This window comes from Leucoraja erinacea, chromosome 2 (assembly GCF_028641065.1).
Source record: "Leucoraja erinacea ecotype New England chromosome 2, Leri_hhj_1, whole genome shotgun sequence".
Lineage (NCBI taxonomy): Eukaryota > Metazoa > Chordata > Chondrichthyes > Rajiformes > Rajidae > Leucoraja > Leucoraja erinaceus.
In genome coordinates, this window is record NC_073378.1 from 26,845,124 (window position 1) to 26,868,232 (window position 23,109).

The window sequence follows — 23,109 nt, forward strand, 5'->3', positions numbered from 1 at the left end:
AGACACAAAAATCTGGAGTAACTCAGTGGGACAGGCAGCATCTCTGAAGAGAAGGAACGGGTGACGTTTCAGGTCGCGACCCATCAGACTGAGAGTCGGGGGAAGGGGAAACGGGAGAGATAGATGGTGATGTAGAGAGATATAGAACAAATGAATGAAACATACGCAAAAAAGTAATGATGATAAAGGAAATGGGCCATCGTTACCTTTATCGTCGTTATTTTTTTGCATATCTTTCATTCATGGTTCTATATCTTTCCACATCACCTTCTCTATCTCCCATTCCCCTTCCCACGACTCTGTCTGAAGGGTCTTAACCCGAAACGTCACCTATCCATGTTCTCCACAGATGCTGCCTGACCCGCTGAGTTACTCCAGCACTCTGTGAAACGTCACCTACCCATGTTCTCCACAGACGTTGCCTGACCCACTGAGTTACTCCAGCACTTTGTCCCGCATCTATCTTCGGATTGAACCAGCACCTGCAGTTTCTTCCTGCACATGAAACCTGTCCATGTCTGAACTTGATGTTGTGTGTTCACAGATGCGGTGAGCAATATCCAGGTCATGCACCTGGTCCAGAACGGAGATCGTCCGGACCTGGAGCTCATCCCCAATGAGGTTCCTGAATTGCTTGTCTCTCTGATGCAGCAGTGTTGGGAGAAGCAGCCTGTGGACAGACCGACCTTTACAGGTGGGCAGTGCACTGACCGGTGGGTAAGGTCATGTCATAGCAGCAGAATTAGGCCATTCGGCCCATCAAGCCGTCTCCGCCATTCAATCATGGCTGATCTATCTCTCCCTCCTAACCTCATTCTCCTGCCTTCTCCCCATAACCCCTGACACCCGTACTAATGAAGAATCTATCTCTGCTTTAAAAATATCCACTGACTTGGCCGTCTGTGACAATGAATCCCAAAGATTCACCACCCTCTGACTAAAGAAATTTCTCCTCGTCCCCTTCCTTAAAGAATGTCCTTTAATTCTGAGGCTGTGACCTCTGGTCCTAAATGCTCCCACTAGTGGAAACATCCTCTCCACAACTTCCCGGCCGATCTCAGGCCCGGACAACCAAAGCTGCCCCCGTCATCGACCTTCACCGCCTTCTCCAATGCCACCGCCGACCCTCACCGCCTCCCCGGCCCTCCGCTGACCGGGACTCCCTACGCTTCGCCCTCTGACCCGGACTCCAGTTCCCCGCGGGTCTCCACCAGCGAGTCCGCCGACCCTCGCCTCTCCACTGGCCACCAGCGGGCCGCAGCCATCGCCTTTCCTGAGTCCCAGGCTCAGCACGGTCTCCATGATGCAGACTCCCACACCACATGGCCTGACTCTGCTGGGTCCTACTGCTTCCTCCCCCCCCCCGTGGCGGTTCTACTGGTTCTTCCCCTTTTTTACCAGATGGCCCCTTGCTCCCCCTCCCCACATTTTCCCCGTGACATTGGTCATGGGGAGAACGTACAAACTCCATACAGACAGCACCCGTAGTTGGGATCAACCCGGGTCTTCGGCACTGTAAGAGCTGTCAGGCAGCAACTCTACCACTGCTCCACCGTGCCGCCACAGAGATGGGACGTGTTTCGTTTTTAGTTTAATTTTAAATTTAAAAGGATAAGGGGGAAATCCTTTCGGACCAAGATGAGAAAAACATTTTTTACACAGAGAGTGGTAAATCTCTGGAACTCTCTGCCACAGAGGGTAGTCGAGGCCAGTTCATTGGCTATATTTAAGAGGGAGTTAGATGTGGCCCTTGTGGCTAAAGGGATCAGAAGGTATGGAGAGAAGGCAGGTACAGGATACTGAGTTGGATGATCAGCCATGATCATATTGAATGGCGGTGCAGGCTCGAAGGGCCGAATGGCCTACTCCTGCACCTATTTTCTATGTTTCTATGTTTAGAGATACAGCGCGGAAACAGGCCCTTCGGCCCACGGGTCCACGCCGACCAGCGATCCCCGCACACTAACACTACCCTACACACACGAGGGACCAGTTACACTTATACCAGGCCAATTAACCTACAAACCTATACATCTTTGGAGTGTGGGAGGAAACCGGAGCACCCAGAGAAAACCCACGCTATTCACAGGGAGAAAGTGCAAACTCCGTACCTATAGTCGGGATCGACCCTGGTCTCTGGCGCTGCAAGAGCTGCCAGGCAGCATCTTTACTGCTGCGCCACCGTGCCGCTCCGGAGATGGGACATGTTGGCCCGTGTGGGCAAGTTGGGTTGAAGGGCCTGTTTCCACGCTGTATCAATCTGTGACTATCCTGAGAAGGAGACCCAGGCTGAGGGAGCAAGGATCTGCGGTGAATCTGTGGAATTCATTGCAACAGACAATGGCCCAGTGGCGCAGCGGTAGAGTTACTTCCTTACAGCGCCAGAGATCCAGCTTCATTCTCAACTATGGGTGCTGTCTGGGCGGAGTTTGCACGTTCTCCATGTGACCGGGTGGGTTTTCCCCGGGTGCTCCGGATTCCTCCCACACTGCAGAAACGTACAGGTTTGTAGGCTAATTGGTTTGGTATATATATGTAAACTGTCCTCAGTGTGTGTTGGTGTGCGGGGATCGCTGGTCGGTGCGGACTCGGTAGGCCGAAGGACCTGTTTCCGTGCTGCATCTCTAAACTAAACTATAAAGGAGGCCAAGGCATTGGATATTTTTAAGTCGGGGAATCTTGATTGGTACGGGTGGCAGAGGTTATGGAGAGAAGGCAGGAGAATTGGGTTAGGAGAGAAAGATAGATCAGCCGTGGTTGAATGGCGGAGTAGACTTGATAGGCCAATGGGCCTGATTCTACTCCTATCACGTGAACTTGTGAGCTTATCACCTTATGATCCTTTACCAGGATGTTGCTAGGACTCGAGGGCCTGAGCTGCAGGGACAGTTTGAGCAGGCTGGGACTTTATTCCATGGAGCGCAGGTAGATGAGGGGTGATCTGTGTGTGTGTGTCCTCGTAATATCCGTGGTGTTTCCGAATTCTAAGAGAACTGCGATTTACGAGGATGTTGCCAGGGCTCGAGGGCCTGAGCTGTGGGGAGAGGTTGTGCAGGCTGGGATGAGGGGTGACCTTATAAAGGTGTATACAGTAACTAGGGGAATAGATGGAGATGAATGCACACCCAGTCTCTTGCCCAGAGTAGGGGAATCAAGTACCAGACGACATAGGTTTCAGGTGAGAGGGGAAAGATTTAAAGAACCTGAGGGACAATTTTTTCACACAGAGTACAGAACGAACTGCCAGAGGAGGTACTTGTGGCAGAGAGTATAGCAACTTTTAAAAGATATTTGGACAGATTTGGAGGGATATGGACCAAATGCAGGCAAATGGGACGAATGTAGATGGGACATGTGGGCAAGTTGGGCCGAAGGGCCTGTTTCTCCGTGTGCTCTGGTTTCCTCCCACTTTCCAAAGACGTACAGATTTGTAGTTTAATTGGCTTCAGTAAAGATTGTAAATTGTATCTGGTGTATGTAGGATAGTGCTAGTGAATGGCGTGATCACTTCACGGTGGGCCAAAGGGCCTGTTTTCGCGCTGTATCTCCAAACTAAACTCGAACAGTTGTTAACCAGTGTGGCTGGGGCATGTTGGCCGGTGTGGGCAAGTTGGGCCGAAGGGCCTGTTTCCACACTGTATCACTCTGTGATGACTACTAGTATTAAACATCGGGCCTTTCTGTTTCAGAGTGCAACCTGCAATTCCAACCATTTTATGAGCAAAACTTTCAGAGGTTTATTGATAAAGATGTGGAACGTTTGAGAGTAAGTATTGTCTCCAGAGTGCAAAGTCTCACATCCATACAATCATCAGGGGCGGCACAGTGGCCAGCGATAGCCAGAGCTGTTGACGGCACTGGGTCTGTACTCACTGGAGTTTAGAAGCATGAGGGGGGAACCTCATTGAAACTTTATCGAATAGTGAAAGGCCGGGATAGAGTGGACGTGGAGGGGATGTTTCCACTGGTGGGAGGGTCTAGGACCAGAGGGCACAGCCTCAGAATTAAAGGACGTTAATAGATACATAGATATGTACATAGACAATAGGTGCAGGAGTCGGCCATTCAGCCCTTTGAGCCAGCACCGCCGTTCAATGGTTGATCATCCACAATCAGTACCCTGTTCCTGCCTTCTCCAAAAAGAGATGTCGTCTACCAAAGGCGGGTATTTGCTGAATTGCTGGAATGTGACTTTCTGGTCATTGTGGGTAACCTGGAACTGTCTGTAGAATCATTCGTCCACACTAGATTCCGCTAGCCCTAAGAGCTCTATCTAACTCTCTTTTGAATGCAAGCAGGGAATCAGCCTCCACTGCCCTATGAGGCAGAAACTACCACAAATTCGCAACTCTCTGAGAAAAAGTGTTTCCTCGTCGCCGTTCTAAAGGGCCTACCCCTTATTCTTAAACTGTGGCCCCTGGTTGTTGGTTCTGGACACCCCCAACATCGGGAACACGTTTCCTGCCTCTAGCGTGTCCAAACCCTTAATAATTTTATATTTGTCTATAAGATCCCCTCTCATCCTAAATTCCAGTGAATACAAGCCTAGTCGCTCCATTCTCTCAGCATATGACAGTCCCGCCATCCGGGGAATTAACCTTGTAAACCTATGCTGCACTCCTTCTGTAGAAAGAATGTCCTTCCTCAAATTAGGAGAACAAAACTGCACACAATACTCCAGGTGTGGTCTCACTAGGGCCCTGTACAACTGCAGAAGGACCTATTTGCTCCTATACTCAACTCCTCTTGTTATAAAGGCCAACATGCCATTGCTATCTTCACTGCCTGCTGAACCTGCATGATTACTTTGAGTGAATGATGTACTAGAACACCCAGATCCCGTTGTACTTCCCCTTTTCCTAACCTGCCACCATTCAGATAATAATCTGACTTCCCGTTCTTGCCTCCAAAGTGGATAACCTCACATTTATCGCGGGCCCAGAAGCTATTCAGGAAACATGTTCCCGATGTTGGGGGGAGCCCAAAAACAAGGGCCATAGTTTAGGAATAAGGAGTAAGCTATTTAGAACGGAGACGAGGAAACACTTTTTCTCACAGAGAGTTGTGAGTCTGTGGAATTCTCTGCTTCAGAGGGCAGTGGAGGCCGGTTCTCTGGATACTTTCAAGAGGGAGCTAGATAGGGCTCTTAAAGATAGCGGAGTCAGTGGATATGGGGAGAAGGCAGGAACGGGGTACTGATTGTGGATGATCAGCCATGATCGCATTGAATGGCGGTGCTGGCTCGAAGGGCTGAATGGCCTACTCCTGCACCTATTGTCTTACTTTCCGTGACTGATGAACAAGGACCCCGAGATCCCGTTGTACTTCACCTTTTACCAACATGACACCATTTAGATAATAATTTGCCTTCCTGATTTTGCTACCAAAGTGGGTAACCTCACATTTATCCACGTTAAACTGCATCTGCCATGCATCTGCCCCCTCACCCAATCTGTCCAAGTCACCCTGCATTCTCATAACATCCTCCTCACAGTTCACACTGCCATCCAGCTTTGTGTCAACAGCAAATTTGCTAATGTTACTTTTAATCCCTTCATCTAAATCATTGATGTATATTGTAAATAGCTGCGATCCCAGCACAGAGCCTTGCGGTACCGAGCACTAGTCACTGCCTGCCATTCTGAAAGGGACCCGTTGGTCCCTTCTCTTTATTTCCTGTCTTCCAACCAATTTTCTATTCATGTCAGCACTCTACCCCCAATACCATGTGCTCTAATTTTGCCCACTAATCTCCTGTGTGGGACCTTATCAAATGCTTTCTGAAAGTCCAGGTACATTACATCCACTGGCTCTCCCTTGTCCATTTTCCTAGTTGCATCCTCAAAAAAAATCCAGAAGATTAGTCAAGCATGATTTCCCCTTCGTAAATCCATGCTGACTCGGACCGATCCTGTTACTGCTATCCAAATGTTCGACTATTTCATTATTTATAATTGACTCCAGCATCTTCCCCACCACCGATGTCAGGCTAACTGGTCTATAATTCCCCGTTTTCTCTCTCCCTCCTTTCTTGAAAAGTGCGATAACATTCGCAACCCTCCAATCCACAGAAATTGATCCAGAATTGAAAGAACATGGGAAAATGATCACCAAGGAGATGAGGAGAAATGTATTTAGTCAGAGGGTTGTGATACTGTGTATTTCTCTGCCACGTGGGCTAAAGGACCTGTTTCCGCGCTGTACCTCTAAAACTAAAACGTACAGGTTTGTCGGTTAATTGGCTTCGGTAAATCATACATTGTCCCTTGTGTGTGTAGGATAGTGCTAATGTACGGGGTGATCGCTGGTCATTGCGGACCCCGCGGGCTGAAGGTCCTGTTTCGGAGCTGTATCTCTAAACTAAACTAAGAGAAATCTGCTGTTGGAGTAGATATTTAAAACAGTGGACAATTGTATTGTACAGGGTATGACTGGCGATTAGATGTGGAATTCATTGCCGCAGAAGGCTGTGGAGGCCAGGTCAATAGATTTTTTTTAATAAGGTGGAGATTGATACATTAGTGATTGGTAAGAGGATCAGGGCTTGTAGGGGAAGAAGGCAGGAGAATAGGGTTCATCAGTGATAGGTGCAGGTACAGCGAGACCTGGGCATCCTTGTACACCGGTCACTGAAAGTTGGCGTGCAGGTACAGCAGGCAGTGAAGAAAGCTAATGGAATGGTGGCAAGAGGATTTCAGTATCGGAGTAAAGAGGTTCTTCTGCAGTTTGTACAGGGCTCTGGTAAGACCACATCTGGAGTATTGTGTACAGTTTTGGTCTCCTAATGTGAGGAAGGACATCCTTGTGATTGAGGCAGTGCAGCGTCGGTTCATGAGATTGATCCCTGGGATGGCGGGACTGTCATATGAGGAAAGATTGAAAAGACTGGGCTTGTATTCGCTGGAGTTTAGAAGGATGAGGGGGGGATCTTATAGAAACATATCAAATTATAAAAGGATTGGACAAGCTAGATGCAGGAAAAATGTTCCCAATGTTGGGCGAGTCCAGAACCAGGGGCCACAGTCTTAGAAAAAAGGGGAGGCCATTTAAGAGAAGGCAGGCACGGGTTGGGGAAGATCAGCCATGATCGCAATGAACGGCGGTGCTGGCTCGAAGGATGCACTCTCTCTCCTCTCAACCCTCCCCTCTCTCCCCCCTCTATCTCTCCCCTCCATCTCTCTTTCCCCTCTCTCTCTCTCTCCCCTCTCTATCTCTCCTCCCACCCCTCTCTCCCTTGTCTCTCCCCCCTCTCCCCTCCCCCTCTCCCCCCCTCTCTTCCCCTCTCTCTCCGTCCCCCTCACTCTCGTCCCCTCTCTCTCTCTCCCCTCTCTCTCTGCCACCTGCTATATCTCTCCCTCAGCTCTCTCCCCCTCTCTCTCTATCTCGCTCCTCCCTTCTCTCTCTCCCCTCTCTCTCTCCCCTCTCTCTCTCTTTCCACTAACTCTCTCTCCCCCTCTCTTCCCCCCCCTCTCTTTCTTCTCTCCCTCCCCCTTTCTCTCTCCCCCCCGCTTCACCCTCTTTCTTTCTCCCTCCCTATCTCCCCCTCTCCCCTCTCCATACACACTGCCCCTGTCTCTCCTCTCACCTCTCACTTCCCCCCCTCTCTCTCTCTTTCCTCATCTCACATCCTGTCTCTCCCCTCTCTCTTTCTCCTGTCTCTATCTCCTCTTTCTCTTTGCCCCCCATCTCTCTCTTTCCCCCCCTTTTACCACCCGTTTCTCTTCCCCCTCTCTCCCATTCTTTCCTACCCCTCTCTTCCCCTCTCTCTCTTCCCTCTTCCTTCCCACTCACCCCCTCTCTCTCTCCCCCTCTCCCACCTCACCCCCCCCTCTCACTCCCCTACCTCTTTCCCCCCTCTCCTTCTCTCTCTCCATTCCCCCCCCCCCCCCCCCTCTTTCTCCCCCTCTCACCCCCCCTCTCTCTCTCCCCCCCCCCCCTGTCTCCCTGTCTCCTTCCCCTCTCTCTCTCCGCACCTCCCTTTGAGAGTGTCCCTTCGGCACAGAGACTCTCGCGGCAGCGGCGCTTCCGACGCCTCCGACAGCCCGGGACACTCGCACTGTCCGGAGTGCTCCATGGCTGAAGCTGCAGCGAGCGACTCGCTAGCCGCGCAAATACTCGTCAGCCCCGCAAACTCACCAGCCCCGGCTCCCCGCATCTGTATCCGCCCGCTGCTTCCATCCCTCCCTCAGCCCCGGCTCTCCAACACCCGCGGACCATGCAGTTTATCTGAGTTCTGAAATTTTTGTTGATCACAGAATTTCTCACCACAGAGCGCGAGAAATTTCTGATCAGCGTGAGGGCGTGAGAGTTTGCTTGAGGGCGTGATTCTCACGCTCAAAGCGTGGGAGTTGGCAGCCCTGCAATATTGGGGGAGTCCAGAGCCAGGGGCCACAGTTTCAGAATAAGGGGTAGGCCATTTATGACTTAGATGAGGAAATTCTTTTGCACCCAGTCTGTGGAATTCTCTCCCACAGAAGGCAGTGGAGGCCAATTCACTGGATGTTTTCAAGAGAGAGTATATTTAGCTCTTGGGGCTAAAGGAATCAAGGAATATGGGGAGAAAGCAGGAATGGGGGACTAATTTTGGATGATCAGCCATGATCGTGTTGAATGGCCTACTCCTGCACCTATTTTCTATGTTTCTATGATGTTTTGTGGTGGGACACTTCAGACTGATGGTGTAGGGGTGAGAAAGCTGGAAAAGAGATGTGGGTGGGGGTCACAAAGCTGGGAATAGACATTAGACAATAGGTGCAGGAGTAGGCCATTCGGCCCTTCGGCCCAGCACCGCCATTCAATGTGATCATGGCTGATCAACCATAATCAGTACCCCGTTCCTGCCTTCTACGCATATCCCCTGACTCTGCTATCTTTAAGAGCTCTATCAAGCTCTCTCTTGAAAGTATCCAGAGAACCGGCCTCTACCGCCCTCTGAGGCAGAGAATTCCACAGACTCACAACTCACAACTGTGTGAAAAGGTGTTTCCTCATATTCATTCTAAATGGCATACCCCTTATTCTTAAGCTGTGGCCTTGGTTCTGGGCTCCCCCCAACATCAGGAACATGTTTCCTGCCACTAGCGTGTCCAAACCCATTAATAATCTTACATGTTTCAATAAGATCACCTCTCATCCTTCTAAACACCAGAGTGTACAAGCCCAGCTACTCCATTCTCTCACATATGACAGTCCCGCCATGCCGGAATTAACCTTGTGAAACTACGCTGCACTTCCTCAATAGCAAGAATGTCCTTCCTCAAATTAGGGTACCAAAACTGCACACAATCCTCCAAGTGTGGTCTCACTAGGGCCCTGCACAACTGCAGAAGGACCTCTTTGCTCCTATACTCAACTTCTCTTGTTTTGAAGGTCAACACCGCACAAAAAATCACTGGCTGCCCACTGCCCTCCCTGAAGGACATCTTCAGCTCTCGCTGCCTTGGCAGGGCAGCCAACATCCTGAAGGACCCTTCCCACCCTGGACACAACCTGTTCCACCTGCTGCATTCTGGCAGACGGTACTGGTCTTTCAAAACTCGCACAAACACACTCAGAGACAGCTTCTACCCCATAGCCGTACGTGAACTTAATAATGCAAAATAAGAAATAACACTCGCATTCAACAATGGCTCTACCTCAGCTGCTATTGTTATTTATCTGTAATTTTTTAATTTTGTTATTATATGTATGTATTTTTACCTTATCTTATATATTTAAACTGCTCTTGTGAATCGCACCATGGGATTAACTTTTAAATTTCGTTGTACCATGTGCAATGACAATAAAGAGATTCATTCATTCATTCATTCAACATGCCATTCGCTTTCTTCACTGTCTGCTGTACAATAGACATAGGTGCAGGAATAGGACATTCCGCCCTTCCAGCCATTCACTGTGATCATGGCTGATCATCTACAATCAGTACCCCGTTCCTGCCTTCACCCCATATCCCTTGACTCCGCTTCTTTAGAGCTCTATCTAACTCTCTCTTGAAAGCCTCCAGAGAATTGGCCTCCACTACCTTCTGAGGCAGAGAATTCCACAGATCAAGTCAAGTTTATCAAGTCATGTCAAGTTTATTCGTCACATACGCATATTGTAGTGAAATGAAAAGTGGCAATGCTTGCGGATTGTGCAAAAAACCCCAACAAAAACAACAACAAAACAGAATAGAACAGAATCACTAATTACATATTTGTGGGAGAAAAAAAAAGAAAAAACAGCAATTTTGAAAGACACCACACAACAGTAAATTGGTACAGTAAGTTAGTCCCTGGTGAGATAGGAGTTGACAGTCCTGATGGCCTCTGGGAAGAAACTCCTTCTCAACCTCTCTGTTTTCACAGCATGGCAACGGAGGCGTTTGCCTGACCATGGCAGCTGGAACAGTCTGTTGCTGGTGTGGTAGAGGTCCCCCATGCTCTTGTTGGCTCTGGATTTGCACCTTCTGATGTATAGTTCCTGCAGGGGGGCGAGTGTAGTTCCCATAGTGCGTTTGGCCGAACGCACTACTCTCTGCAGAGCCTTCTTGTCCTGGGCAGAGCTGTTCCCAAACCAGATTGTGATGTTTCTAGATAAAATGCTTTCCATAGCCGCTGAGTAGAAGCACTGGAGGATACTCAGAGACACTCTCTGATTCACAACTCTCTGGATAGAAAAGTGATGGGTTGCTTTTTAAAATGGGGGCCGCTGCAGGCCGCTGTGCACCTCGCGGGGCTTCTCACGGTTCTGTCCTTTCACCTACTTCAGGAACTGACCCAGGAGACGCCGACTGCGTCCAGACAACTAGTGAAACGGATGACGTCTCTGCAGGTGGATTGTGTCGGGCTGATGCCAGACACCCCAACCAGAGGTATGTCAGTACAACACCAGTTCACTTTGATAACTATAGCTGCTCCTCCACCTACCATGGTGGTTACCTTCCGTTAAACCCATCATAAATCGAGAGTATCGCAAGTGGAAAACGCATTTAATACATCGCCATCACGTGACTGTAAGTGACGTGCGGCTTGCTACCATTGCCCGGCATTTGCCGATCGTAAAGTCGAAATATCGTAAATCGAAGCATCGTAAATCGAGGAGCATCTTTGCAACTTTGTCAGCGCCGCTATTTGTATACATTGGGTACAAAACTAATTTGTTTTGTTTTCAAGAGAGATTTAAGGGCCTGTCTCACTTGGTGATTTTTCGGCGGCTGCCAGCGTCATATCAGTGTCGCCAAAAGATTTTGAACATTTCAAAATTCAGCTACGACAAAAAAAATGTTGCGACACTTGAGCAAAACACCGCATGTCATACATCATCACGCCGCGTATTTTTCAGTGACCTGATACGTTAGTCACCGATAAAAATGCCAAATGGGACAGGCCCTTTAGATTTCGCTCCTAGGTCTAAAGGAATCAAGGGATATGGGGAGAAAGCAGGAACGAGGTGCTGATTTTGGATGATCAGCCAAGATCATAAAGAATGGCGGTGCCGGCTCAAAGGGCCGAATGGCCTACTGCGCCTATTTTCTATGTTTCTATGCAAGCAAAGAATCTCACATGTGACAATGAAGTATTCCATTCCATAAATGTGTAGGAAGGAACTACAGATGCTGGTTTACACCGAAGATGGACACAAATACTGGAGTGGCTCAGCGGGACATCTCTGGAGAGCAGGAATGGGTGACACTTCTTCAGAAGGGTCTAAACAAAGGGTCTTGACCTGAAACGTCACCCCTTTCTTCTATCCAGAGATGCTGCCTGACCCGCTGAGTTTCTCCAGCACTCTGTGAAATGTCACTTATCCATGTTCTCCACAGATGCTGCCTGACCCGCTGAGTTACTCCAGCACTCTGTGTTTACCTTCAATAAAGTTGAGGAGTGCATTGTTGGACTTGTGAGCTCCATCGCCCTCTGGTGGAGCAGACTGACTAACTTCAACAAAGCATTCATCAAGGTTCCGTATGGTAGACTAATCTGGAACGTTAGATCCTATGGGATCCAAGGTGAGATAGCTGAATGGATAGAAAATTGGCTTCATGGAAGGAAGCAGAGGGTGATGGTGGAAGGTTACTTCTCGGACTGGTGGTCGGTGACAAGTGATGTGCCTCAGGGTTTGGTACTGGGCCCGTTGCTATTCGTCATCTACATCAATGATTTGGATGAGAATATACATGTTTTGCAGAAAATACAGAAGTGGGTGGTTTTGCAGATAGTGAAGATGGTTGCAGCAGGATCTGGATCAATTGGCCAGGTGGGCTGAGGAATGGTTGATGGAATTTAATACAGAGAGATATGAGGTGTTGCATTTTGGGAAGTCTAACAAGGGCAGGACCTACACAGTGAATGGCAGGGCTCTGGGAAGTGTTGTAGAGCAGAGGGTTCTTGGAGTGCAGGTAGAAAGTTCCTTTGAAGTGGAGTTACAGGTAGAAAGGGCGGTCAAGAAGGCCTTCAGCACATTGGCCTTCATCAGTCAAAGTATTGAGTATAGAAGTTGGGAAGATCACGGTGGTGCAGTGGTAGAGTTGCTGCCTTACAGCAAATGCAGCGCCGGAGACCCGGGTTCGATCCCGACTACGGGTGCTGTCTGTACAGAGTTTGCACTTTTTCTCCATGACCGCGTTGGTTTTTCTCCGGGTGCTCCGGTTTCCTCCCGCACTCTAAAGACGTACAAGTTTGTAAGTTAATTAGTTTCTGTAAATTGAAAAATTGTCCCTAGTGTGTAGGATAGTGTTGGGGCATGTGCAGTGGGACTAGTGTAGTCACAGAGTGACACAGCGTGGAAACAGTCCCTTCGGCCCAACTTGCCCACACCGACCAAAATGTCCCAGTTACACTAGTCCCACCTGCCTGCGTTTGCCCCATATCCCTCTAAACCTGTCCTATACATGTACCTATCTAACTGTTTCTTAAATGTTGGGATAGTCCCAGCCTCAACTACCTCCTCCGGCAGCTCGTTTATAATGTTGTGATAGGACCTGCATAATTTATAATTGTAGTTGTGTGTAAAATATAAACATAATGCATAATTATAATTTCTTGATTTAATAGGAATCCGAGGGGAAACATTTTCACACAAAGGGTGGTGGGTGTATGGAACGAGCTGCCAGAGGAGGTAGTTGCGGCTGGGACTGTCCCAACGTTTAAGAAACATTTAGACAGGTACATGGATAGGCAGGTTTAGAGGGATATGGACCAAGTGCAGGCAGGTGGGACTAGTGTAGATGGTTTGAGTTCAGTTTATTGTCACGTGTAACGAGGTACAGTGCAAAATTTTTGTTGACAAGTCAGCGGCAAGACAATACATGATTACTATGTTAAAGGGAATAACATGCACAAGGTTTTGTCCAGTAAAGTCTGATCCTAGTTAGTCCAAGGGTCATCAATGAGGTAGATAGTAGTTCAGGACCGCTCTCTTGTGGTAGGATGGTTCAGTTGCCAAATAACAGCTGGGAAGAAACTGTCCCTGAATCTGGAGGTGTGCGTTTTCACACTTCGGTACCTCTTGGCTGATGGGAGAGGGGAGAAGAAGGAGTGGCGGGGGTGGGGCTGGTCCTTGATTATGCTGCTAGCCTTGCCGAGGCAGCGTGAGGTGCAGATGGAGTCAATGGAAGGGAGGACAGACACAAAAAGCTGGAGTAACTCAACGGGTCAGGCAGCATCTGTGGAGAACATGGATAGGTGACGTTTCACAGAGTGCTGGAGTAACTCAGCGGGTCAGGCAGCATCTCTGGAGAAAAGGGATAGGTGACGAAATATAGGAGTAGACAATTTTCTAAATGGTTACAAAATCCATAAATTGGAGCTGCAAAGGGATTTGCGAGTGCTGGTGTAAGATTCCCAAGAAGATAATTTGCGAGTGGAATTGGTGGTAAAAAAGACTAGAATACAAAAAACAGGTACACGCTGGAGTTTAGAAGGATGAGGGGACACCTCATTGAAACTTACCGAATAGTGAAAGGCCTGGATAAAGTGGACGTGGAGAGGATGTTTCCACTAGTGGGAGAGTCTAGGACCAGAGGGCACAGCCTCAGAATTAAAGATCGTTCCTTTAGGAAGGAAATGAGGAGGAATTTATTTAATCAGAGGGTGGTGAATCTGTGAGATTCATTGCCACAGACGGCGGTGGAGGCCAAGTCAGTGGATACTTTTAAGGCAGAGATAGATAGATTCTTGATTAGTACGGTGTCGGGGGTTATGGGGGAAGGCAGAATGGGGTTAGGAGGAAGAGGTAGATCAGCCATGATTGAACGGCGGAGTAGACTTGATGGGTCGAATGGCCTAATTCTACTTCTATTCCTTATGACCTCATTCCTGGAATCATTCTTGTAAACTTCCTCTGGACCCTGTCCGGAGCCAGCATATCCATCCTCGGATATGGGGCCCACAATTGCTCACAATAGTTCAAATGCGGCCTGACCAGCGCCTTATAGAGCCTCATCCTGTTCCTATCACTCACTGTATGAATGCGTGACTGTAACGTGTACCGTTTTCATTGCAGACGACCCGTTTTCACTGCACAGCTCACAAGTGGCATCTGCGAACGGTCACTTGCTGGAGGGCTCCTTCAACGCCAGCGGGTTGAGCCAGCCGGTCGAGAACCAGCAGGACAGCTCGTGCGAGAGCAGGGAGGACGAGCAAGTGAGGAGGAAGCTTGGGGAGGAGCTGAGGTACCACAAGACGGGCAGCCGGCTAGATGCCTCGTTGGCGGCGGGCAGCCGGCCAGGCGTCTCGTTGGCAGCGGCCAACCGGCTAGAAGGCATCCGGGACGAGTTGATGAAGGAGCGGAGCAAGCGGGTCTCCAACGAGCCGGCCTTCGGCAGCTCTTACCCTGCCGTGGCCACAGGCCTGCCTAGGGCAGAACCCAACGAGGACCTGTACACCTCCCACCACCCCTCGGCCGACCTCTCGCGGCTCATCAAGGAGGAGACCAACTTCCAGCACCCGAGCAAGCACAGTTACCCGGGGTACCTCGTGGACTACAGATCCCCTGCTCTACAGACACCAGCTCTCGTTCCCACTCCGGAGACCAATGCCTCATCGAAAGCACAGCTCGGTACCTGGAATCAATACCCATGGGGTGGTGAGTAAGAAAGAATTGTAGAAGCTGGTTTAAATCGAAGGTAGACACAAAATGGTGGAGTAACTCAGCAGGTGCGGCAGCATCTCTGGAGAGAAGGAATGGGCGACGTTTTGGGTCGAGGAGAAGGGTCCAGCATTTTGTGTCTACCCGTGGGGAGGTAATGTGCTACCCAGAGTACACCATTTGTTACAGTGGCTCAGCGGTAGAGTCGCTGCATCACAGCGCCAGAGACCTGGGTTCAAACCTGACTACGTGTGCTGTCTGCACGGAGTTTGTACGTTCTCCCCGTTACATCGTGGGTTTTCTACGATATCTTCGGATTTCTCCCACACTCCAAACATGTGCAAATTTGCTGATTAATTTGGCTTGGTGTAAATGTAAAAATTGTGCCGGGCTTAGGATAGTGTTAATCTGCAGGGATCGCTGGTCGGTGTGGACTTGGTGGGCCAAAGGCCCTATTTGGGCGCTGCATCTGTGAACTAAACTAAACCCATGTGTTGGAAGGAACTGCAGATGCTGGTTAAAACTGAAGATAGGCACAAAATGCAGGAGTAACTCACCTGACTCTCAGTCTGAAGAAGGGTCTCGACCCAAAGCGTCACCTATCCATGTTCTCCGCAGATGCTGCCTGACCCGCTGAGTTACTCGAGCATTTTGTCTCTATGGATCACTATGCCTCCATACTCTCCTTACAAACTTCCGTGCATCTTTAATATTTAAAAGGTTCAATAGTTCATAAGGTTGATAAAGTTACAGAGGCAGGATTAGGCCATTCGGCCCATCGAGTCTACACCGGCATTCGTAAAGGCTGATTTACAACTCGTTCCAAATGTTTCTTTTATCTTATTTCCTTCCAATGTCAGGAACTCAAAGTGTATCTGATATCTACGTTGGGAATTATATCCGGAGTCCTGTCAGCCAGACGGAACCGAGCAACCTGAAGAATTTTGGCCAAGGTAAGGTCACGGTGGCGCAGCGGTAGAGTTGCTGCCTTACAGCGAATGCAGCGCCGGAGACCCGGGTTCGATCCTGACTACGGGTTCTGTCTGTACGGAGTTTGTACGTTCTCTCAGTGACCTGCGCGGGCGTTCTCCTAGATCCTCCACACTCCAAAGACGTACAGGTTTGTAGGTTAATTGGTTTGGAAAATGTAAAAACGTTGTCCCTGGTGGGTGTAGGATGGTGTTAATGAATGGGGATCGCAGGTTGGCACGGACCCGGCGGGCCGAAGGGCCTGTTTCCGCACTGCATCTCTCTAAACTAAACTAAACTAAGGGTTGGTTTCTTCAGAGAGTTCTTACACTAACTCTCCGTGTTGAAGACATTGAACTTTCTCCCCGTAACCTGGGTGGGTTTTCTCCGGGTGCTCCGGTTTTCTCCCACACTCCAAAGACGTACAGGTTTGTAGGTTAATTGGTTTCGGTAAAAAAATAGTTAATTGGTTCTAGTGTGTATAGGATAGTGCTAGTAAGCACGGGGTAAGCTGATCCTGTTGGCTCATATCCCTTTAAACCTTTCCTATCCATGTACCTGTCTAAATGGACAGATGACATTTCGGGTCGAGACCCGTCATCAGAAGAAGTCTGAAGGAGGGTCCTGACCTGTACGTCAACTGTGCAATTCCCTCCGCGGGTGATCGCTGGTCGACACGGGCTCAGTGGGCCGAATGGCGGATTTCTGTTCTTTAAAACTAAAACTACAAACCAAACACTAAATGATGACACGGAGTGCTGCAGTAACTCAGCGGGTCAGGGTCAGGGATAGGTGACAGAGTGCTGGAGTAACTCAACGGGTCAGGCAGCATCTCTGGAGAACATGGATAAGTGACATTTCAGATCGAGACCCTTCTTCATAAGTTTATGTTCATGTTATTGGAGTCATTCAGCCCATCAGGTCTACTCTGCCATTCAATCATGGCTGATCTATCTCTCCCTTTTAACCCCATTCTCCTGCCTTCTCCCCATAACCCCTGACACCCGCCTTAATTAAGAATTATATATCTCTGCCTTAAAAATATCCATTGACTTGGCCTGCACAGCATTCTATAGCAATCAATTCCACAGATTCACCACCCTCTGACTAAAGAAATTCCTCCTCATCTCCTTCCAAAAGGAACGTCCTTTTATACTGAGGCTGTGACATCTGGTCGTAGACTCTCCCACTAGTGGAAACATCCTCTCCACATCCACTCTATCCAGGCCTTTCACTATTTGGTAAGTTTCAATGAGGTCCCTCCTCCTTCTAAACTCCAGCGAGTACAGGCCCAGTGCCATCAAATCCCTGGAGGAACTTTCTGTTAACTCTTTCCCCTCTCACCTTAAACCTGTGTCCTCTGGTTCTTGATTCACCTACCTTGGGTAAAATCAACTGTGCATCCACCCTATGTAATCCCCTCATGATTTTATATGACACTATAAATTCATCTCAGTCATAAAGTCCTAACCTCTCCCTGTAGCTCAAGCCCTCGTGTCCTGGCAACAGCCTCGTAAAACCTGAACTTCCAGTTGCTAAACCCTTTAACTCCCCCTCCCATTCCTACACTGACCTTTCTGTCCTGGGCCTCCTCCATTGCCAGAGTGAGGCCTAGCACAAATCGGAGGAACAGTGCCTCATATTTCACTGGGGCAGCTTACACCCCAACGGTATGAACATTGACTTCTCTAACTTCAAGTAAGACTTGCTTGTCCTCCCTCCATTCCCTCCTCCTTCCCATTTCTCCCACCAGTCTGACTGTCCCCGATTACATTTTATCTGTTTGCTTTGTTGTCACCTTATCCTAGCTAACAATGATCTATTTCACATTCTCCTTCAGCCGCATCTCTTTTGATCTCTCATTTTCACACCTTACCCTTCCTTATCTCTGTGTCTTCCTCTCCTCTGACTCTCAATCTGAAGAAGGGTCTCGACCCGAAACGTCGCCTATCCATGTTCACCTGAGATGCTTGCTGACCCCCTGTGTTACTCCAGCACTCTTTGCCTATTTTGTAAATCTTCTGCTGTTTGTTATCTCCCATTCTGTAGAAAGCCAGCACAGCATCTGCTTGTCCCACACCAGGAGTGTTCAGATTGGTGACAATAACACTATGTACGTTGAAAAAAAGGTCACCAACAAAAAAAAACATAAAGGCGTCAAGCCGCCCAGGCAGACAGCTAACGCTCATCTTCAGCAGAATTTGGGTAAGACAACGTTTTTGACGTCAAATAAAACAATGAACAGTTTATTGAAAAGTAAAGGGCCTGTCCCACGAGCATGCGACCTGCATGCGGCAAGCGCGACCTAAAGGGCCGGTCCCACCAGCATGCGCTTGCATGCAGCAAGCATGTCGCTTGAGCCGTATGGCCTCGCGGGGCCGGTCACCCACTTCGATCGCCGGAGCCGTATGGAGTTGAGCGGAGCTGGTTTCCAACATCGCGCGGGGCTCCAAAAAACTGACCGTGTTTAAAAATTCAGCCCGGCAACGGCCTGCCGGCCCACAGCCGCCTCGACGCTGTGTCGCTCACTCGACCTCCGCATGGGTCCCGCTTCTGTTTTGGTCGCGCTTGCCGCATGCCATGCGGCTCAAGCGACCACGTTAGGACCACGTGGTGGGACCGGCCCTTTAGGTCGCGCTTGCCACATGCAGGTCGCATGCTCGTGGGACAGGCCTTTAACTTTGTTATTCTTTTGTTTATTTTTCATTCATTTGTTCTATATCTCCTCCACATCACCGTTTATATCTCTCGTTTCCCCTTCCCCTGAATCTCAGTCTGCTGGAGGGTCTCGACCCGAAACGTCACCCATTCCTTCTCACCAGAGATGTTGCCTGTCCCACTGAGTTACTCCAGCATTGTGTCTCTGTTTATTGGTATGGATTAATTAATATGCGTATATAATCATGAGAGGAAAAGATCGGGTGACTGCACAGAATCTTTTACCCAGAGAAAGGGAATCAAGAGATTAGTTTAGTTTAGAGATACAGCGCTGAAACAGGCCCTTCGGCCCACCGAATCCACACCGACCAGCGATGCCCGCACATTAACACTACCCTACACACTCGAGGGACAATTTACATTTATACCAAGCCAATTAACCGGTACGCCATTGGAGCGTGGGAATAAACTGAAGATCTCAGAGAAAACCCACCCGGTCACGGAGGTAATGTACAAATTCCGTACAGACAGCACCCGTAGTCAGGATGGAACTCAGGACTCCGGTACTGTAATGCAGCAACTCTACCGCTACGACACCATGCCACTCGTTGAGTTTAGTTTATTGTCTCGTGTACCGAGGTACAGTGAAAAGCCTTTCTTGCGTGCCAAGCACTCAGCGAAAAGACAACACGTGATTACAATCAAGCTGTCCACAGTGTACTGACTCAGATTAAAGGGAATAACATGAACAATTTGAGTGCAAGATAGTCCAGTGAAGTCCGATCAAAGATTGTCCGAGGGTCTCCAACGAGGTAGACAGTAGCTCAGGACTACTCTCTAGTTGTGATAGGATGGTTCAGAGAAAGCAGAGGACATATCTTTAAGATAAGAGGGGAAGGGCCTGTTTCCATGCTGTATCTATGAGAATTATTCTTACGTACATTTTCCCTTTCCATCTTGACAGCATCTTTCCTATAACATGGTAACTTGTCCTGTTGAGTTTCGCCACCTGTATAACTCGTTATCACCTTGCCTGCAGCCAACATTGCATCATTGTGGGCTCCACCTTTCCTTGATCATCGTTGCTTTTTGCATATCTTTCATTCATCTGTTCGATATCACCGTCTCTATCTCTCGTTTCCCTTTCCCCTGACTCTCAGTCTGAATAAGGGTCTCGACCCGAAACGTCACCTATCCATGTTCTCCAGAGATGCTGCCTGACCCGCTGAGTTACTCCAGCACTCTGTGAAACGTCACCTATCCATGTTCCCCAGAGATGCTGCCTCACCCACTGAGTTACTCCAGCACTCTGTGAAACGTCAATGCGCGAAGTATAAGAAATAAAGTAGACGAGCTTGAGGCTCAGTTAGAAATTGGCAAGTATGATGTGGGAATTACAGAGACATGGCTGCAAGAGGGCCACGGTTGGGAACTGAATATTCAAGGGTATACGTCCTATCGAAAATACAGATAGGTGGTGGGCAGAGGAGGTGGGGTAGCTCTGTTGGTGAGAAATGAAACTTGGTGAGGAACCAGAACATCAACTGTCTACTATCTTTGTTATTGTAACTGCGCCCAAGACACCACTAATTTCCATCCTGCACTCAAATTCACTTGGACCATCTCCGACATTTACAATATACATCAATGATTTGGATGAAGGGATTCAAAGTAACATTAGCAAATTTGCAGATGACAAAAGCTGGGTGGCAGTGTGAACTGTGAGGAGGATGCTATGAGAATGCAGGGTGACTTGGACAGGTTGGGTGAATGGGCAGATGCATGGCAGATGCAGTTTAATGTGGATAATTGTGAGGTTATCCACTTTGGTAGCAAAAACAGGAAGGCAGATTACTATCTAAATGGTGTCAAGTTGGGAAAAGGGGAAGTACAATAGGATCTGGGGATCCTTGTTCATCCGTCAATTAAAGTAAGCATGCAGGTACAGCAGGCAGTGAAGAAAGCGAATGGCATATTGGCCTTCATAACAAGAGGATTTGAGTATAGGAGCAAAGAGGTCCTTCTGCAGTTGTACAGGGCCCTAGTGAGACCACACTTGGAGTATTGTGTGCAGTTTTGGTCCCCTAATTTGAGGAAGGACATTCTTGCTATTGAGGGAGTGCAGTGAAGGTTTACAAGGTAAATTCCCGGGATGGTGGGACTGTCATATGCTGAGAGAATGGAGCGGCTGGGCTTGTACACTCTGGAGTTGGGAAGGATGGGAGGGGATCTTATTGAAACATATAAGATTATTAAGCGTTTGGACACACTAGAGGCAGCAAACATGTTCCCGATGTTGGGGGAGTCCAGAACCAGGGGCCACAGTTTAAGAATAAGGGGTAAGTCATTTAGAACGGAGATGAGGAAACACTTTTTCTCACAGAGAGTTGTGAATCTATGGAATTCTCTGTCTCAGAGGGCGGTGTTACACCAGCTTTTTGTGTTTATCGGCGTTAGCTGTTCTCCAGACTTTCAGAAGGCTTTCGACAAGGTCCTACATAAGAGATCAGTATACAAACTTAAAGCACACGGTATTGGGGGTTCAGTATTGATGTGGATAGAGAACTGGCTGGCAGACAGGAAGCAAAGAGTAGGAGTAAACGGGTCCTTTTCAGAATGGCAGGTAGTTACTAGTGGGGTACCGCAAGGGTCAGTGCTGGGACCCCAGCTATTTACAATATATATTAATGATCTGGATGAGGGAATTGAATGTAACATCTCCAAGTTTGAGGAATGACATGAAGCTGGGGGCAGTGTTAGCTGTGAGGAGGATGCTAGGAGGCTGCAAGGTGACTTGGATAGGTTGGGTGAGTGGGCGAATGCATGGCAGATGCAGTATAATGTGGATAAAAGTGAGGTTATCCACTTTGGTGGCAAAAACAGGAAAGTAGACTATTATCTGAATGGTAGCCAATTAGGAAAAGGGGTTGATGCAACAAGACCTGGGTGTCATGGTACACCAGTCATTGAAAGTAGGAATGCAGGTGCAGCAGGCAGTGAAGAAAGCAAATGGTATGTTAGCATTCATAGCAAAAAGATTTGAGTATAAGAGCAGGGAGGTTCTACTGCAGTTGTACAGGGTCTTGGTGAGACCACACTTGGAGTATTGCGTACAGTTTTGGTCTCCTAATCTGAGGAAAGACATTCTTGCCATAGAGGGAGTACAGAGAAGGTTCACCAGACTGATTCCTGGGATGGCAGGACTTTCATGTGAAGAAAGACTGGATAGACTCAGCTTGTACACGCTAGAATTCAGAAGATTGAGGGGGGCTCTTATAGAAACTTACAAAATTCTTAAGGGGTTGGACAGGCTAGATGCAGGAAGATTATTCCCGATGTTGGGGAAGTCCAGAACTAGGGTCACAGTTTAAGGATAAGAGGGATGTCTTTTAGGACCGAGATGAGAAAATCATTTTTTACACAGAGAGTGGTGAATCTGTGGAATTCTCTGCCACAGAAGGTAGTTGAGGGCAGTTCATTGGCTATATTTAAGAGGGAGTTAGATGTGGCCCTTGTGGCTAAAGGGATCAGGGTGTATGGAGAGAAGGCAGGGATGGGACACTGAGTTGGATGATCAGCCATGATCATATTGAATGGCGGTAAAGGCTCGAAGGGCCGAATGGCCTATTCCTGCACCTATTTTCTATGTTTCCATGTTTCCACTTTGTTGAGCGCTGTTGGAGAGGGTGCCTCTGACGTTCCTCTTTCTCCCCAGTTTCAGATGGTCGTCCCGTCACGGAATCTCACTTGGACCTCTTGCGAGGGGAGCTGGGCAAGGATTGGAAACAGTGCGCCCGTAAACTCGGCTTCCGCGAGCCCGAGATCGATGAAATCGACCATGACTACGAGAGGGATGGACTGAAGGAGAAAGTCTATAAGATGCTGCACAAATGGCAGATGAAAGAAGGCTTCAAAGGCGCCACTCTTGGTAAAGTGGTTCAAGCCCTCCTCAGTTGCGAAAGGTCAGACCTCGTCCTCCACCTTCAGAAATGCTCCTAACTTTCATCCCGTTTCAATGCATTGCTGTCTTCGTCTTTTTATGCGGGAAATTGCGCCACACTGTCGCAGCGGTGTAACGTGTAATAATGTGTAACATAAAAAGTTGCTACACAGGTTCCTATTGGTGGCGCAGCGGGTAGAGCTGCTGCCTTACAGCGTTAAGGGCCTGTCCCACTTGGGCGATTTTTCAGCGGACTGCCGGTGAATGTCTAGTTCGCGGCACTCACTGAAAAACCGGGAACGGCGAGTGTCAGAGTGCAACCCACACACACATACACACACACATCGCAAATGCGGGGGCCAGGGAAAGCGGGGTCTGCAATTCACACGGTGCAAAGCCAAGGTGATACGACAGGCACACACCCCGATGAACAGGAAGGTTAAGACGTCTAGCACAGTGTACGGTAAGTCCTA

At 48.7% G+C, this 23,109-nt stretch overlaps 1 protein-coding gene across 1 annotated transcript in view; it reads left to right on the plus strand.

Annotated features, from left to right (window-relative positions):
* The window catches only part of ripk1l (receptor (TNFRSF)-interacting serine-threonine kinase 1, like), a 37,164-nt gene extending 14,055 nt beyond the window's left edge, over positions 1 to 23,109 (plus strand). The window contains exons 5-11 of the mRNA XM_055653618.1: positions 545 to 694; positions 3,690 to 3,766; positions 10,750 to 10,852; positions 14,485 to 15,066; positions 15,930 to 16,022; positions 18,088 to 18,243; positions 22,412 to 23,109. Of these exons, the coding sequence (XP_055509593.1) occupies positions 545 to 694; positions 3,690 to 3,766; positions 10,750 to 10,852; positions 14,485 to 15,066; positions 15,930 to 16,022; positions 18,088 to 18,243; positions 22,412 to 22,695 (1,445 nt within the window). The 3' untranslated portion in view covers positions 22,696 to 23,109. The remainder of the gene's footprint in view (positions 1 to 544; positions 695 to 3,689; positions 3,767 to 10,749; positions 10,853 to 14,484; positions 15,067 to 15,929; positions 16,023 to 18,087; positions 18,244 to 22,411) is intronic.